The sequence below is a fragment of the Mobula birostris genome, chromosome 5, assembly GCF_030028105.1.
Source record: "Mobula birostris isolate sMobBir1 chromosome 5, sMobBir1.hap1, whole genome shotgun sequence".
Lineage (NCBI taxonomy): Eukaryota > Metazoa > Chordata > Chondrichthyes > Myliobatiformes > Myliobatidae > Mobula > Mobula birostris.
In genome coordinates, this window is record NC_092374.1 from 56,818,320 (window position 1) to 56,834,661 (window position 16,342).

At 46.5% G+C, this 16,342-nt stretch overlaps 1 protein-coding gene across 6 annotated transcripts in view; it reads right to left on the minus strand.

The window, feature by feature from the left end:
* The window catches only part of znf462 (zinc finger protein 462), a 123,206-nt gene that overhangs the window by 38,921 nt on the left and 67,943 nt on the right, over positions 1-16,342 (minus strand). For all 6 annotated transcript variants that reach the window (XM_072258042.1, XM_072258046.1, XM_072258041.1 and 3 more), the window contains 2 exons: positions 10,381-10,632; positions 1,907-7,635 (listed from right to left, as the gene is read on the minus strand). In XM_072258042.1, the coding sequence (XP_072114143.1) occupies positions 1,907-7,635; positions 10,381-10,603 (5,952 nt within the window). In that variant the 5' untranslated portion in view covers positions 10,604-10,632. The remainder of the gene's footprint in view (positions 1-1,906; positions 7,636-10,380; positions 10,633-16,342) is intronic.

Below are 16,342 nucleotides of genomic sequence, written 5' to 3' on the forward strand. Positions count from 1 at the left end.
GAACTTTCAACATAGTTAAAATCAGAATTTTGAAAATTATTAAATACCACGAAGAGTTTACTATAGAATATTAGGGCTCATCTGGGTGGGGTCACATAATGGGCTGAATCTTTGAAAAGCAGGTACCAAAGGCAACAGTTAAAGGTCAATGATTCTGATAGAATACACGTGTTGAGTTCAGATTGCCGGATTCAGGAGTGGATGGGGAAATGGGGCTTCCAGCAGCAGAATCGTCTCTCTGGGATGCCCCAGTCTTACGTGGGGAACTTGTCCCTCACATTCTGCATCACCTCATAACTGGTGCAAGATCTGAGACCTCAAAAGGCACTTCAGACCAAGAAAGCAGGTTCTACCTCCACATTCAGGTCAGGTAAGCAAGGGTGTGAGGAGAAGCATAGATTATGGATTGCTTAACGGGACACAGAACAAAAACAGGGAACGAACACACTCAGGTATGAGGCGACACTGGAGAAGCTAGTGTTTTCTCCCTAGGGCAGGGGAGATTAAGAGGGGGCTGTAAGGGGCATGGGCTGGGGAAATGGCAGGAAACCTGACAGATAGAATATGAGGGCACAGTTTTAAGGTGGAGGGGGGTTAGATTCAGAGAAGACCCAAGGAAGATTGCCTTCACTCAGAGAGTGGCAAGTGCCTGAAATGCACTGCCAGAAAAATGATTGAATCTGGGTTGCTGACAGCATTTTGAAGTATCCAGATGAACACTTGAAGTGCTAAGTTATTAGGGAGCTATGGAAAGGGTGGGCTACTGGAGTCATTAGTCAGCATGACATATTTGGCCCAAATGGCCTGTTTCCATGCAGTGCAAATCTATGATTTTATGACTCAGAATAAGGAGAGGGAATGAACAGTCACTTGAGGTTGGCAGTCAGGTAGACAGCAAAGTGCAAAGATCAGTACATGGCTCTCAACCATTTGCAATTTGCATTATTACGATGAGATGAGGAGACAGAGCGTAACATACACCAAGTCTGCTGACAATACAAAGGAAGGTAGACGGTAAGCAGCGAGGAAATGTATAATGAATGCTGCAATGGATGGATCTTTTCAGCAGGTGAAAAACAAGCTAAGGGTATAGTTAAGTCATCTTATTAGGCAAAAAATAGGGAGAGTAGAGTACTTTTTACAAAGCCAAGAGACTGGGGGGTTACTACTATTGGAAGTTATATTTATCCTGAACAAATCATACAAAGTAGATGCAATTTATCAGAAAGCAAACATATGTTACCCTTTATTACAAAGGGGACAGAATACACAAGTTGTTGTATTGTCGTCGCTGTGTAAAACAATGACAGTTCACAATGGCAGTAGGTAGCCCTATCCCTAATGGAAGACGTGCTTGGTTACAGGGGTGCAACAGAAGGTCTGCTGACTGGTTCCAAGAACAAAATGATTGTCATGTGGGGAAACAAAGGCTATATGTATAAGCCTTTAATGGAGAAAAAAAGCAGATATTATTTTAATGAAATATATTTAAATACCTAACAGGCTTGAAGGGGCATAAGATCCTCGGGTTGCAAAGAACAAAGTAGAATGTCTCGGAACAAGGAACCTGCCTCTTACACTGCGGATGGATCATAAGTTTTGGAATCAGTGCAGTTCTCTACCCCAAATGCTCAGACATTGAGGTCATTCATGACAAATACCAAAAGATTTTTCGTAATCTAGGGACTCACAAATCAGGAAGGAAAGCAGGGCTGAGGATGGGCCACGACATTTGGGGAAGGATGTCAGACTCGAGGAGGCTCTGTGGGTCTCCTCCTGAACTTACTCAGTGCGCTCTGTTTCTTTTAAATATGAAATGAAACAGACATCCGAATCTATTTATACGAAGGGTACCTTTGCTATTCAGCATTGGACAGAGCAGGTGATAGATCCATATCTTACATACCTGTTTTTTATTGCTGTCTTCCGATTCTGTAGATTCTGGTCTCTCTTCTTTCAGATTCTCCTCCTTGTTCTGGTTGTCATCTATCAGATTTTCTTCATTAAGGTTCTCCTCCTTCAGGTTCCCTTCCTCCCCCTCAGGTGTCTTTGCCTGCGGGTGTGGCTCTCCATCCGGCTGAGCTTTGTCCTCAGCTTTCTGCTCCTCCACCGGCTGAACTTCGACCTCGGGCTGTGGCTCCCCTTCCATCCACGACTCCTGAGGCGGAGCTTCATGCTTGAGCTGAGCTTCACCCTCAGGCCCCATCTTTTCTCTGTGCAGTCTTGCCCGCCTGCTGAAGTGCTCGTTGTGACGGGTGAGGTGGGCGCTGAGCTCCAGCGTGCTGAGGATCTTTTCGTTGCAATGGTTGCACTCGTAGGTGGGACTGTGAGACCGGGTACTCCCGGGTAGCAACGTGAAATCCAGCTTCAAATCTCGGCTGTGGTGGTCGAGGTAATGCAAAGAAAGCAGCTCTGCTGTGTTGAAAGAGAGCTGGAAGCACTTTACACACTTGAAGGGGAGACATCCCTTGGGTTTCCCTTCAGTCACTGCAGCTGCCTCTACACCGCTGGCTTCGTTCTTAACCTCACCCCCTTTGTCATCAGAATATACGACCGTGAAGTATCCGTTATATTTGCTCACGTATTGCTTCCTGGGGTAGACCCCTGGGTGCCGCTTCATGTAATGAGACACAAGACCCTTCTTTGTGTAGGTCTGGAATGAGCACAGTGAACATTTCTTCTTTTCCACCGCTCTCCGGAGCTCTTCACTCAGGGGAGGTGACTCGGGTTTGGTCTCGATGGGCAGAATGAGCTTCTCTGGCTTCTTGTTAATCATGGTTTTGGAAGCGGCCAGGCAGTGGGTGTAATAGGAATCAATGTCGTGGCGCTTTTGGTAGTGAGCTGCCAGCCCTTTGCGGAGCGGGTGAGTGTATGCACACAAGGCACAGCGGAAGATGTTGTTCTTGCCCTCTGGTTGGGCTCGGACGTTGTTGTGTTTATTCCGGTAGTGTCTGGCAATACCCTTTCTGGAGGAGCAGAAATATTTGCAGAGTTGGCATTTAAATAATGTACTGAGCTCCGAACAACCACTTAAAAAGGAGTGGGGTGTAGGAGAAGGGGAGCTTGATTTTACCTCGGTGATGGATTTGGCATCATCTTTATAATCCTCGGAAGTATTTGGCTCCTTGGATTCCATTACTTCGGCAGCAGACTCAGTGAACATATCGATAGCCGGCTGCCGGTGGTACTTCTCGTAGTGCACTTTCAACTTCTCCAGAGAGCCGTGTGCGTAAGGACATAGCTTGCACCTGTAAGCACCAAAGCCCTGCTTCGGGACTTTGGTCATTTCTTCCAAATCATTGCTCTGGCCGTCCGGGAGCTTCTCGGCCTCGTTCATGAAGTCGTCGGCGGTGACTTTAATGGAAGGGTGCCGTTTCTGGTAGTGGGTCAGGACACCGTGAATGCGGGTGTTTACGTACGGGCAGTGCCTGCACTTGTACAGCGTGCTGGGCTTCTCGTCCTTCTCCAGTGCAAACTCAGCCGCCTTGACTTTCACACCTGGGTGCTTCTTCCCATAGTGGGTCAGGAGCCCATGCAAGTTGTTGTACTCTGATTTGCAAACCTTGCACTGGTACTGTGACCCACTGGAACTCGAATTGGCAGGGACATCCTTTAGCAAGGAAGGGATGGCGTCCTTGGCAGGCAACTCGTCTTCCAGTGATCCAGACTCGGGAGCATTGAGGCAATCAAGGGCGGCGTAGTCATGAGCCGTTGGGTTGTTCTGCTCCAAGGTGTCCTTCCCCAGAATGATGTCCAGCAGCACCGATTCATCACCACTGACTGCCCAAGGGTGCAAGGCCTGATAGTGGTTTGTAATGTCCCAGATAGAGGCAGCCTCGAACTCGCAGTCTCTGCACTTGTAGTGTTTGAGGTCGATCAGGGCGATCTGCGAAGGGTTGGCGGAAGGGTCGGGCCCTGCCCACAACTTACTGGAGATGTAGGTGTAGTCTACAGGGTGCTCAGGGTGCCTTTTCTGGTAGTGTATTAGTAACCCGCTGGGCTCCTGATGGGAATATATACACCACTCGCAGTGGTAGCCAGCGGTCACCACTCCATCCTGGTACGCCCAGCGTAGGATGGTGGTGACGGTGGCCTTCACGCTCGGGTGCTGCTTCTTCAAGTGCTTCCGCACGGCATAGAGGTAGTGCGCAGTGTAGGAGCAGTGGCGGCACTTGAAGAAGCGCAGCTGCTCGGCCTCGGTCTCCTGCTGGACGCCAGGCAGCAGGGTGCAGGAGCTGCCCTGGTTGTTGGTGGCCCTCTCCCGTTGACTCCTCACGGCTGCCGTGTGCTGCCGCACCAGCTCCGCCGTGGCTTTGATGTCGCGGTGCTTCTTCCGGTAGTGGATGACCACCCCCTTGACGGTCCGGTTGCCATAGTTGCAGTGCTGGCAGAAGAACATCATCTCGCCCTCGCCCTTGTCGATTACCCGCTGCTGGCCGCCCACCTCAAAGCTTTTCTTGCCGACCTGGCTCAGGGGCTGGCTCATGATGGGCCTGGCAGGCGTGATCTGAAGCTCCTCCATGGTCTTCTTCAGAGCGGGAGTCGGGGGCGCCTGCTTGATATACTTGGCTGTCACCTTGACCTCGGGGTGCCTTTTCTGATAGTGGACGAGCACTCCAACAACGGAGCGGTTACTGTAGACACAGTGTTTGCAGTAGTACAGCTGTTCAAATTCAGCCGGCTGAGGAGCCATCGGGGTATTGTTCGCCGGAATCACAGAGCTTGCCTCGGTGGCCTTGTGAGCATTGAGGGCCGGATTCTGGACAGACACAACACGCATGGTTTTCTGAATCCTGAAATAGGATGCCTTCTCCTCTGGGTGCTTCCGCTGGTAGTGGACCAGCACCGAATGCATGTTGGGGCTCGAAAAGGAGCAGACGTCGCAGTTGTACACCACGGCACTGATCATCGAGGACTCGCCCTGCTGAGGGCTCATGCCCTTGGGCGAGTTTGCGTTGGTGGGGCTGGAGGAAGCTGCATGGTTTGAGGCAGAGGAGGCCCCGATGTTCTTCACACCCGAGTTGAGGATCTCTCGGAGGGTTTGGGACTCAGCGTTGGTGTCACCTGTTTGCTGGACCACATAGCTGGAGAAGATCATGGAGTTGTTGATCTTCACCGTGGGATGCATCCTTTGGTAGTGAGGCATGAGGCTGCGGACATTGGGGCTGGTGTACGAGCAGAAGCGACACCTGTAAATCAAGTTGGCTTGGTGGAAATTCAGAATGTTCTGGGCCTCAGGATGAAACTGAGCATAATGCTGCCTCAAGTCCTCAAACTCTGCATATTCCACAAAACACTCAAGGCATCTGTAGACTGCACTGTGATCCGTTGGATCCTCTATGTACCTGAAGCTGTACTTAATATAGGGATGCATTCGCTGGTAATGAGTGCTAACACTGCGGGCTACTTTGTTGCTGAAGTTGCAGTGTTTGCAGTAGTAAGTCTTCCCTGAATCTTCACCGGCCTCCGAGCTTTCCTGGAAGGTGTCCCGGTTCTCTGAGTTGCTCTTTTTATAAGCGGCACCCCCACCCTGCTTACGGGACGCGCCATCACAGTGTCCCACTCTGTTTGAGGTGCTGTAGAAGTCCTCGTCATCCGAAAGGGTTAATTCAATCTCAGCACTGTTGCTAACAGGATAATCTTGGTCTACTGGCCCATAGCCATCCTCCTTATGTATCCCATCAGTTCCTTCGACCCACATCTGGTGGCCACTATAGCTGTAGTTCTGCATGTCCATTAGATGGTCCACCTTTCCTTCCTCTTCATCCAGCTCTCCATCTGCATCCAATTCCACGTCGTCCTCTTCTTCTTCTTCATCATCATCGTCCTCCTCTTCCTCCTCTTCTCCCTCGCACTCTTCCTCTGCATCCTCCATGGCAATCACAGATTCCACCTCGTTGGCTTGCTGGTTGGCCTGACTGATCTTGCTCTGCAGGTTGTTTGCTATCTCGTCTATCCGGGTCCGCTTCTTGGCCGGGGAGAGGTCAAGCGGGCTGTCCGACACCAGCCGCTTTCCCTTCTTGAAGAGGAAGGAATTCTTTGACGTTGATCCAAGGATGGAGGTCTGTGTTTTCACAATACCTGGAGATGGAAGAGCTTCGAATTGCGATCCAGTGTCCTGCAGCGTATCGCTCCCGTCCTCGCTGGCTGCCAGCAATGCATTGTCACAGAACGAGTGCTTGTGTTGCTGGTGCACCCGGAGGCCTTTCAGAGTCACTGTGGAGTAGCTGCACATCGTACATTTATAAGGATACTGTTGCTTTGACTCACCCATCAACACTGGTTTCTCCCCATTGACGGTCTGGTTCTGATTCACATCCACGCTCACTAAGCTGTCGTTCAGGGGTGCAATGCTGCTGTTGGCAGAGCTCACCGTTTCCCACTCTGAGGAGTGGGACTGCTTGTGAGCCACCAACTTCTGGGCAGTGGTGCAGGTGAAACTGCAAAGGTTGCACTTGTGTACGATGGTGCGGCCGGATAGATGGATGTTCTCGATGTGGCGTGAGATGCTGCGGCGATGCATGGTGAGAAAGGAGCAGAAGGGGCACTGGAACCGGTTCATGTACTTCCGGAAGGGGATCCCCTTGGTTTCCAGCAGCTTAGTGTTGCCAACCGACAGCAACTTCTTCCCTGAGCCCTCCGAGCTCTGGGACGCCAGCGAGTCCATCTCGTCCACGTCTGGCTGCTCCTCCTCATCTGAGGTGCTCCGCTCGTCACTCAGCAGGCTGCTGGTTTCCAAGGCTGAATTGGCCACGTTCATTTCGGCCATCCCAAAGGAAGACCTGCCAGTCATGGCGGCCTCCTCGGGATCGGGTGTGGCCTTGCCCTTTGTCTTCTGGAAGGGGAACTTGATCTTGATGGGAGCAAACCTGGGGACCACTGCTGGACCCTGCTTTGAGGGGGATCCTTCCATCGAGCCTTGCAGAGATGGGTACTGAGCAGAGGACATTTCCCTCCCTGCTGCCTTTAAGGGAAGGTAATTCGAGTTCGGAGACGTCTTCTCCATCTCCTGTGACTTTGTCTGAGTCTGACTGGGGCTCGATCCAGACTGCTGCTGCCTCAGTGAGGAAATGATCTTGACCAGCCCCTGAGCCAAGAGGTTGCGATGCTTCTTCATCAGGTGGTCGCACCAACGCTCCCTCCTGGAGGTGTGGTAGCCGCACCACTCGCAGCAGAAGCTGCCCCTCGACTTGGTCAGTGGCTTCACCTGCGCCTCCAGGATGCTGCGCTCCACTGCATCCACTGTCACGTCACCCAGAGTCTCCTGCCCCTTCAAAGACGACCTGTGGCACAGCTTCTGGTGTTTGATGATGCGGGCCCGCCGGGGACTCTTGTAGGTACAGTAGCGACAGGCAAAGACCTTGCCAAAGCCCTCATGCAGGAGGATGTTGAAGTTGGACGGTGACGGGGGTGGAGCCATGTCCGAGGGCTCGCCCCCAAACAATGCCCCTTCAACCTGACCATGAATCTTCCTGGTGTGCTCGTTGAGAAGGCTCCTGGATCGGAAATAGCGGACGCAGTACTTGCACTGGAAAAACTTATTGGCTGGCTTCGGATGCTGGTTAACATGATGGCCATACAGAACAGAGCTGTTGTTGATGAAATTGGATGAGCCAGGTTGGAAGGAATTTTGTGCTTTTAAAAAGAAAAAAGGAAGTGTTACAACACCTTTCATACTGCAACATAAATCAGAACAATAACCTAATTTTCATTATTTCATATCAGAAAAATTTGGTTCTGTACTTTAGTAACCATGTACCACGTGACCGCTTTGACCAAAAAAAAGGACATTTGGCCCCGATACTGCCCTGACTCTGAAGAGTTCTCCAAGTAGTCCCACTTTCCCTCGGATCCCTGCCCATTTCCCCTCCGCCCAAAGTGTTTATCCAATTCCATTTTGTAAGCTCCTATTGACACTGTTCCTACTGCCCTTTTAGGCACTGCACATTGTGCCCTACAGCATAAAAGAACGAGAGAGATTTGATAGAGGTATACAAAATAATGACAGGTATGGATAGGTAAAAGCAAGCAGACGTTTTTCTACTGAGGTCGGGTTAGACTAGAACTGGAATATATAGGTTAAGGATGAAAGATGAAATATTTAAGGGATCTTCTTCACTCAAAGGGTAGTGAGAGGGTGAAAATAGTTGCCAGTGGAAGTGGTAGATGTGGGTTTGATTTCAGTATTAAAAAAAAATTGATAAGTACATGACTGGGAGGGATATGGAGGGCTACGGCCCAGATGCATGTCAATGAGACTAGTAGAATAGTTTGGCACAGACTTGAATGGTCAAAGAACCTGTTTCTGTGCTGTGGTGCTCTTTGAGCATCACACCAATTCTTTCCAGTTATGTTATACAGTTAGAAACATAGAAAGCCTACAGCACAATACAGACCCTTCCGCCCACAATGCTGTGCCGGACATGTACTTACTTTCGAAATGACCTAGGGTTATCCACAGTCCTCTATTTTTCTACGCTGCATGTACCTATCCAAGAGTCTCTTAAAAGACCCTATTGTATCCGCTTCCATGACAATCGCCAGCAGCCAATTCTACGCACTCACCACTCTCTGCATAAAAAACTCACCCGACATCCCCTCTGTACCTACTTCCAAGCACCTTAAAACTGTGCCCTCTTGTGTTAGCCATTAGTTGTAGTTTAAGAAGCCAAGATCCCCATGGGCAAAAAATTTAAAGATAAAATTAATGTGGAGGGAAGTCCCTGAACTGCCATTACTCCTTTTCCCCTCACTACAGGAGTCTACTTAAATGCAGATAATGCTTACTGAAACAGGGCAGCTTTGATTTTGTGTGCAATGTAAAATTTGGCACAGACCAATAGCAAATTTGTTCCACATTACTTCTAGAACTTTAAGTCATTGACCACTTCAGGAAATAAACACCAGAACCTGATGAGGGATGTTGTGCAGGAAATTAAGGAGATGCAGGTGAAGGCTGCATTGATAACAGTGGAGGGGAAACCATATTTTCTGAAAAAAAAGAGCACATCTCGGATATCCTAGAATGGACAGCCTCATTGTGAGGACAGATGGTGCAGAGACGGAGGAACTGAAAGAAGGGAGCAGCATCCTTGGAGCCTAGGGTGGGAAGAGGTTCAGTCAGAGTAACTGTGGGAGTCAGCAGGTTTGTAAATATGTTGGTAGATAATCTGTCACTTGAGATGGAGTCAGGGAGGCTGGGGAGAGAGGTGTTGGCGATGAACCATGTGATTTTAAGGGCAGGGTGAAGCTAGTGGCCAAACTGATAAGATTGATGAGCTCTGCATGAATGCAGCCGTTAATGTAGCGGAGAACGTTAGCAGAGTAGGTTTGGAACATGGATTGCTCCACTTGGACTCTTCCCCTTTTAGTGGTGAGTGTGTGCAATTAGCTAGTAACATAAAGCTCCTGCAATTTCATCCCATGCCCCTTGTTAGCTAGGCAGGGTAGTTTTTGTATTTGAGCTATGGCTCACTGGCAGCTCTTATGCCTCATAATTAATTAACTATAAAAAAAATCTTTCTAATTGAAAGGGAGGAATTCTACCACACACCATCTGATGCTCTGCTGGAGTCTAACTTGTGTATTTAGGTAAATCACATGGGAAAAAGAATGTCACAAAAGATAATGCAAGGGATGGTGTGACTTACTACATCAACTCATTTTGTTAAATAGCTTACAGTCACCTATGCCAAAAACCTTTCTTATTGCACAAGTAATTAGATGCTGTCCAGGCCACAAAAGATCAAATACCTTCTTCCATTCTAATTCATTAATAGAAGGCAGCTAAGTACACTGGACTGCAAGCTTTATCAGCATTTTAGAGATGAAACTGGCTCTTTTATTCAAGAATGATGGTCTCTGCTCAAAGAGCAATCATAACATCAAACTCTTCAATGTGACAGCCCTTTCTTTCACATGTAACACAAAATTACTAAGGGTCTGTTCAACAAACAATGTGTGCTAAAGGACCTTGGTTATTAGACAAGACTGATAAAGGGCATGATAAATGTATTGACACAATTTATTCTTAACCCTTGTATGGGGCTTCATTTGATATTTGAATGAAGAGAAATTCAAGTCAGTAATGCTTCACAATATGATGAACCCAGGAAAGCATGCAGGATTTCCAGCCTGCTCGCCAAAGATCGCCAGCCAAATATAAAGCTGAGAAAAATGCAATTGGAAGAGGGAGAAATCTCAAAGCCAACTGGAAGAAGCCAGCCATATTCTACAAACCCTGAAGCCTGCCAATGCAAGTCACCTAGTGGAATCATGGCAATGAAGTGAATCAACAAAGCAATGAAATTGCATCAGCAGGAGTTTCTGTTTACATGACGCGTGCCCATGCTTCCAATGTAATGGGGAAGCCAAACTCACCAGATGCTTCCACTGGAGAACCAAGTTCAGTCTTCACAGTGGGAAGGCTGTTAACATCTGTTTCGGAATCTTGGGTTGGTGTAACAGATCTGGGTTGACCAATATCTTCCTCAGAAGCTTCCACATGAGGTAAAAAGACAGTATGAACATCCTGGATATGAGCTTTTAGATCATCATAGGTTTCTGCCCGGTAATCGCATCCATCGCATTGCAGGGCCTCCATTACTTTGAATGCCTTTCAATTTGAGGGACCTGAAATAAGCAACCAGAGCAGCAATGGATTAGAAACTGAAACCAGGGTGGAAAGGCACGTAAATATCATTGCAACAGATGGATTAAATCAGTGTCCAGTGTTCCGGGGAGGAACAATTGAAGATCTTTCAAGATACATAATCAACAATATTGGTGCTCTTAATTCTGGCCCATTGCATGGTGGAGTGTAAATTTAGCACCACCGTTTGCCACTCATTCAGCTGATGAGGTCCTAACTCTGAACTTCAGTGCTTAAAAACAATTTGCTTCTTCTCGTCTTCATTCTTTGGCTAATAATCCATAACCCACATCGTCCTAATCACACTCCTTCCAATAGCATGATTTTGCTTTATAAACTTGATGGAAGGCTTTAGTAATTTTGAATGCCCCCAACCAATCTCCTTGGGTCGATCTGCTCTGAAGGACAACCACAGCTATTGAGCTCCATTGGTTGCTTCTATTTACCATTTCAACTTCAAAACATTCCTCATCAGCAAGTAATCTTCTAGAACAGCAAGGCATGTAGATTGAGAAAGTATATTGTGCCATGTAACATGTGTTACATGATGGAATATCTTTGGAAAATAGAAAGTGGATTCTTACTACACAGCAACAAGGTTAAATTAATTCCAGTGATTACAGCATGCAGAGGCAAACAGTTTGGTATGCCACTTTATGTATAAGGACACTGAACATTCATAATGAATAATGGAGTTGCTTCAGCAAGATCTGCAGGCATCTAGGCTGAAGACATGCATGGCCATTTGGTGCGCCATTTGCACACAAGCTCATGGTTATACCCAGCACAGAGACAGACTGGTCAGCCCAACTCATCCACACTGACTAACACGCCTATCCAAGTTGGTCCCATATCCTATTAAACCTTTCCGACCCATGCATTTGCCTAGACGTCTTTCAGATCCTGTAATTTTACCTGCTTCCTCAGGCAGTCTATTCCAAATGCCTACCTCACTGTGTGGAAAAACTTACCCCTCAGGTCTCTTTTAAAGCTTTCTTCTCACACAGTAAATGGTTTTAGACCCCCCTACCATTGGAAAAAGGTGTCAAGCCATCCTCCTCAACCACACCCCCATGATTTTATATTTATTGGTGTGTGTTTGCACTGTGAAAGGTGACAAAGGAATTCCATAAGGGGTTTCTATATACCTCCATTAAATTATTTTAAGCATTTCTTTGGGCTCCCTTTTCACCTTATCCTGCTCAATCTAATTCAGCCCTGCCATTCCAATTGTGACCCCCCCCCCCCACCAACTTCACCAATACTCATGCACTCAAGTTTTGACGAGAAACTTCTTTCAAGCCTCTTCCCCTACTCCCCTTCCATTACCCATCACTTAAACTCCAACCCTCCTCTCCATCTCTATAGGCCAGGCCAATCTCCGCCACCGCAATGCATGAGTACTATTGTTCCTCTGCTCATTCTACAGAAGGCCCAATGAGCAAAGGAAAAGCTCTAGAGGGCATGAGTTTGTACAAAGACAGTCCTAATGCACAACACACATAAGCCCACCACAAGTAACTTGTTTAAGTGCCGCTTTCCTGGCTTGGAATGATGAAGTGCACCCACAAATGGCCAGTCCCCTATAACCATGTCACAAGTTGGCCCTGGTTTCCCAGCAGTAACAATGGGTAGGTTACCACTACCGTGAGATTAGCAGAAACTTTGGGATTTCCACACAATTTAATAGAGAATTCCTAGAAGTTGTTGTTGATGATTCAGTGAAGCTGTTTGCAACCTTTCTCTGGGAAGCCTGTGAAAAAACAGTGAGCTTCTATAATCTCCCAGTGTTTGCAAGATTCCCTATTACCTTGTAATAAACAAGACATTATTAATCTGGAAAGAGTGCAAAGAAGATTTATGATTGCCAGTTCTCTAGTGCCTGGGTGCTGGGGAGAGGTTGGGCACGCTAGGACTTTATTGCTTAGGGCACAGGAGGCTGAGGCGTGACCTTGTAGGGTGTATAAAATTGTGAGGGGCATAGCTAGGGTGAATACACATTGTACTTTTTCCTAGGGAAAAGGAATCAAAAACTAGAGGGCGTAGGTTTAAATTGAGAGGGGAATGACTGAAAAGGGACCTGAGGGGCAACTTCCTCCAAACAGAAGATAGTGGGTATATGAACAAGCTGTAGCGGAAATGGTAGAAGCAGGTACAATAACAACACAGAGACGTCACCTGGACAAGGACATGGATCAGAAAGGTTTAAAGGAAAGTGTTTTTTTTTACTCCCCCCACAGTAACAATTGCTAAATCACAATAACCCCCACCCACCCGTACCACGAACGTGCAAAGAACTACTCGTACCCAAAGTAATGATATACCATATACCATGGAAACATTAACCCTTTTCCAGGGACCAAAATAATCTAGATAGTTACCATTCAGTCTCTACTTGAGGAGTTATCTCATATCAAAGACTATGAGGCAGAGAGTCACACAAGTGTGAAGGCATCTGACACTTAATGACCAATTAAATTGCGTGATTTTGTACTCCTGCACTTTACTGGTTGCCCTCGAGTTGACTGCTGTGCAGGTCCACTGATGCACTGCTAAGGGAAGACCTCTCCAGGTTAGAGCAAGGGGCACACAACAAGTTGTACAAAGGAGAATGACTGCATTCTGAGTTGACTGATTGCACTGGTTGACAAAATAACAATTTTGCATCTGCAAATTCTACGGACGAATTTTACTACATTGGAAATCAGTTTCTTCAACATATTTACACAATTGAGCTGTGCCACAGCATTTCAAGTTTCAAGTTAAGTGTCTTTTTAAAGTCAAACATTAAAAAAGTGACATCATTTCTAACCTGAGAGTAAACCCCTCTCCCAACAACATAAAGTACTTGTTTCCAATTATCTGCAAGCTTCAAAAATATATATGTAAAGAACGTCAGCCTGACCTCAAACTGACCTGATTATCTGCCAAGAACAATTAGCTCTAACTGAAGCAGGAAGGCACAGTAATTGCACCTTGTAGACTTAAAGGGACATAACTTGTGTTCCACACAGTTCCACTTTGGCAGCAGACTGACACACCAATGAACAATGCAGTGCATCCCTCTTGTCTGTTTAAAACAACAAATTGCACAGGATGCCAAAACTGCAAAAAGATCTAGTTCAGCTTAGACCTGCTGCCAAGAAGGGAGAGAAATGAGCAAAAGAAAGCAATGGAAAGAGATGAGTGGAGGGAGCAGACAAGGAGGAGGAGAAAGCAAGAGGGGAGAAGTATCATGCTTCTAATCATCTTTCACAGGAGTTTCATATTTAATAGCTTCACAGCAAGTAGTCCTTAGTCTTTCTTGCAATATGGCAGCCAATGTTCATACAGCAACGTCTCTCAAATTGATAATAAACAGGTAATCTGCTTGAATTATATTGACTACTAGTTAGCCATTGGCCCTGGGACAATGGAGAGAAATCCCAGGCTCGTTTTCAAAATAATATTCATGGAATATTTTACTTCCACTGAAAAGGGCCTGAGGGCCAATGCCTTCCCTGCAGTTAACTGGGGGAAATGCTTGCTCAGTCAGCATTGAATGCATCGAGTGTAACAACTGTAGTTGGTGGTACATAAACCTCAGTACTATGGGCACTGTAACACGGGGGATATTTACTATGAACTGATCTATAGACTGTAACAGCGGATTCAGATCACATCAAAATAGAGTGAAATGTGTCATTTGTGTTAGCAACCAGCACATTCAAGGATGTGCTGACAGCAGGCCACAAGTGTCACTACACATTTTCAGCGTCAACATAGTGTGCTCCAAATATTCAGCAGAGCAACACAAACAACAAAACAAGTCCCTTCCCCATCCCTCCCACCCAGCTACCCTCACCAACCCCGAAAATACAATGATCAAATGAATAAAGATTTCAGAAATTAGTAATATCAGCCATTAGATTTCAGCACCCTTGATCACTCCAAAGCTTGGGAGGCCTCAAGACTGAAAGGATAGAAATGGATTCCCTGGTAAATTTAAGTAATTGAAAAGGAGGAAAAGGGGATGAGGCCAACAAGATGATCTTAGCAGTAAAATGGCCAGATACTCCTGCAAATTTGTGAGTCCAGCTGAACTGAAAGGAACAGCCTCTTGGGTAGCGCTCTTTTCCGAGTCCAACCTGTTGTGGGTTCAACCTACCATTCTGGATGCCCGGGGACAAAAATCCAGGATGACATTCCAGGCCATGACTAAATGAGTAGCACATCGCTGGAGGTGCTCAACAAGAGGTTCATCTCCTTTTCCAGATGGACATAAATATCTGTCACTCTACTGCGAAGCAGAGAGATAGTGCCGCAGCAATACTCACCCTTCAATCAACAGTGTCAAAAATAAAGACGGTTTATGGCCATTAGCGCATTGTTGTTTTACGGAAGCTTATTGAGTACAAATTCCAAAAGACCAATCAAACTTCAGTTCTATCTTGTAGCAACATAGTGCCTCATTAAATTTAAACCAGTTATCTAAACATTCTAGATGTACAGATATAACTGGCAGAGAATGAGCATTACAACATGTGGAGGTCTAATCCATTGCAACATTAGATCTATTTCTCCGATGTGCCACAACTCTGCTTGTGTAATGCAGGCTGTGAACAAAGTTGTCACTATAAGTACTCATGCGACCTTTGCAGTCCAGTGAACTGTCAATGTTTGTAGGCAGTCTGAACAACCGCTGAACACATACTCTTTGTCCTCTGCACGCCTCATGCACGTCGCTCTCTACATTCTGCAATGGTCTTCATTGGACGAAAAGGCATAATGTGTTGAGGGAAGAACAGTTCACAACTGCAATGAGGGTCACAAAGAATCCCCAGCCACTAATTCATTTAGGACACCAAGTGACCAGATAATTGAACAAGCTGTTCTAAACTTCACAAAGTTAAAACCAGAGGTAGCGCCTGCAGATTTAAATGCAGATCATGAAAAAAAATCAAATGTATCAACTGCCAAACACAAAATGGCAGATCTGTCATTCCATCAGGCTAGCCTGCTTGAAAGTTTGCTCTTGTATTAAGGAACCGGCCAGATTAGCCCACATACAAAACCTATTTCTCTGTTGCCAATTTAGAAACTACACCGAAGTTGCAACACCATGGCAGATCCTCCAGAATGACATTCTGGTTGGTTACTGTCTCTCCTGACGTCTGGTTACAATTTCTAAAGCCTGGGGGAGCTTTTCAGATGGAAAGGATGGACATAATTTCCCTGGAAAGTTAACAGTAATTGGGGAAAAAAAAAGGGCAAGGGGATGAAGGCAGACACAAATGCAACAAGATGATCATTAGCATCAACATGGCCTGATGCTAAGGCAAAGTTACAAGGCACTGAGAGATAATGTTTCATTAACATGGAGAAAACTGCAAAACCATTTTGGCCCAGTGCAGTGAGGAGTTACAGGTTTGGAAAAAGTAACCAGAGGTCAGGAGAGATGATGTCACTCTGCAGGATCTGCCATGGTGTCCCACCTTCAATGCAATTCTAGATTACCAAGAGAGTTGTGTTTGAGTGAATCAATAATGACCATTTTCTAACATTGATGTTCCAATAGGCAAGCATAGTAGCTACATCCATGAAAATGCCCTCTTAGATCGGTAATGAATTTACCATTAGTGATTAATGCAGTATACACCAACTGCTGGAGTTGGCTAGTCATAGGAGCTTCCACATCAAGATCAGCTGAGG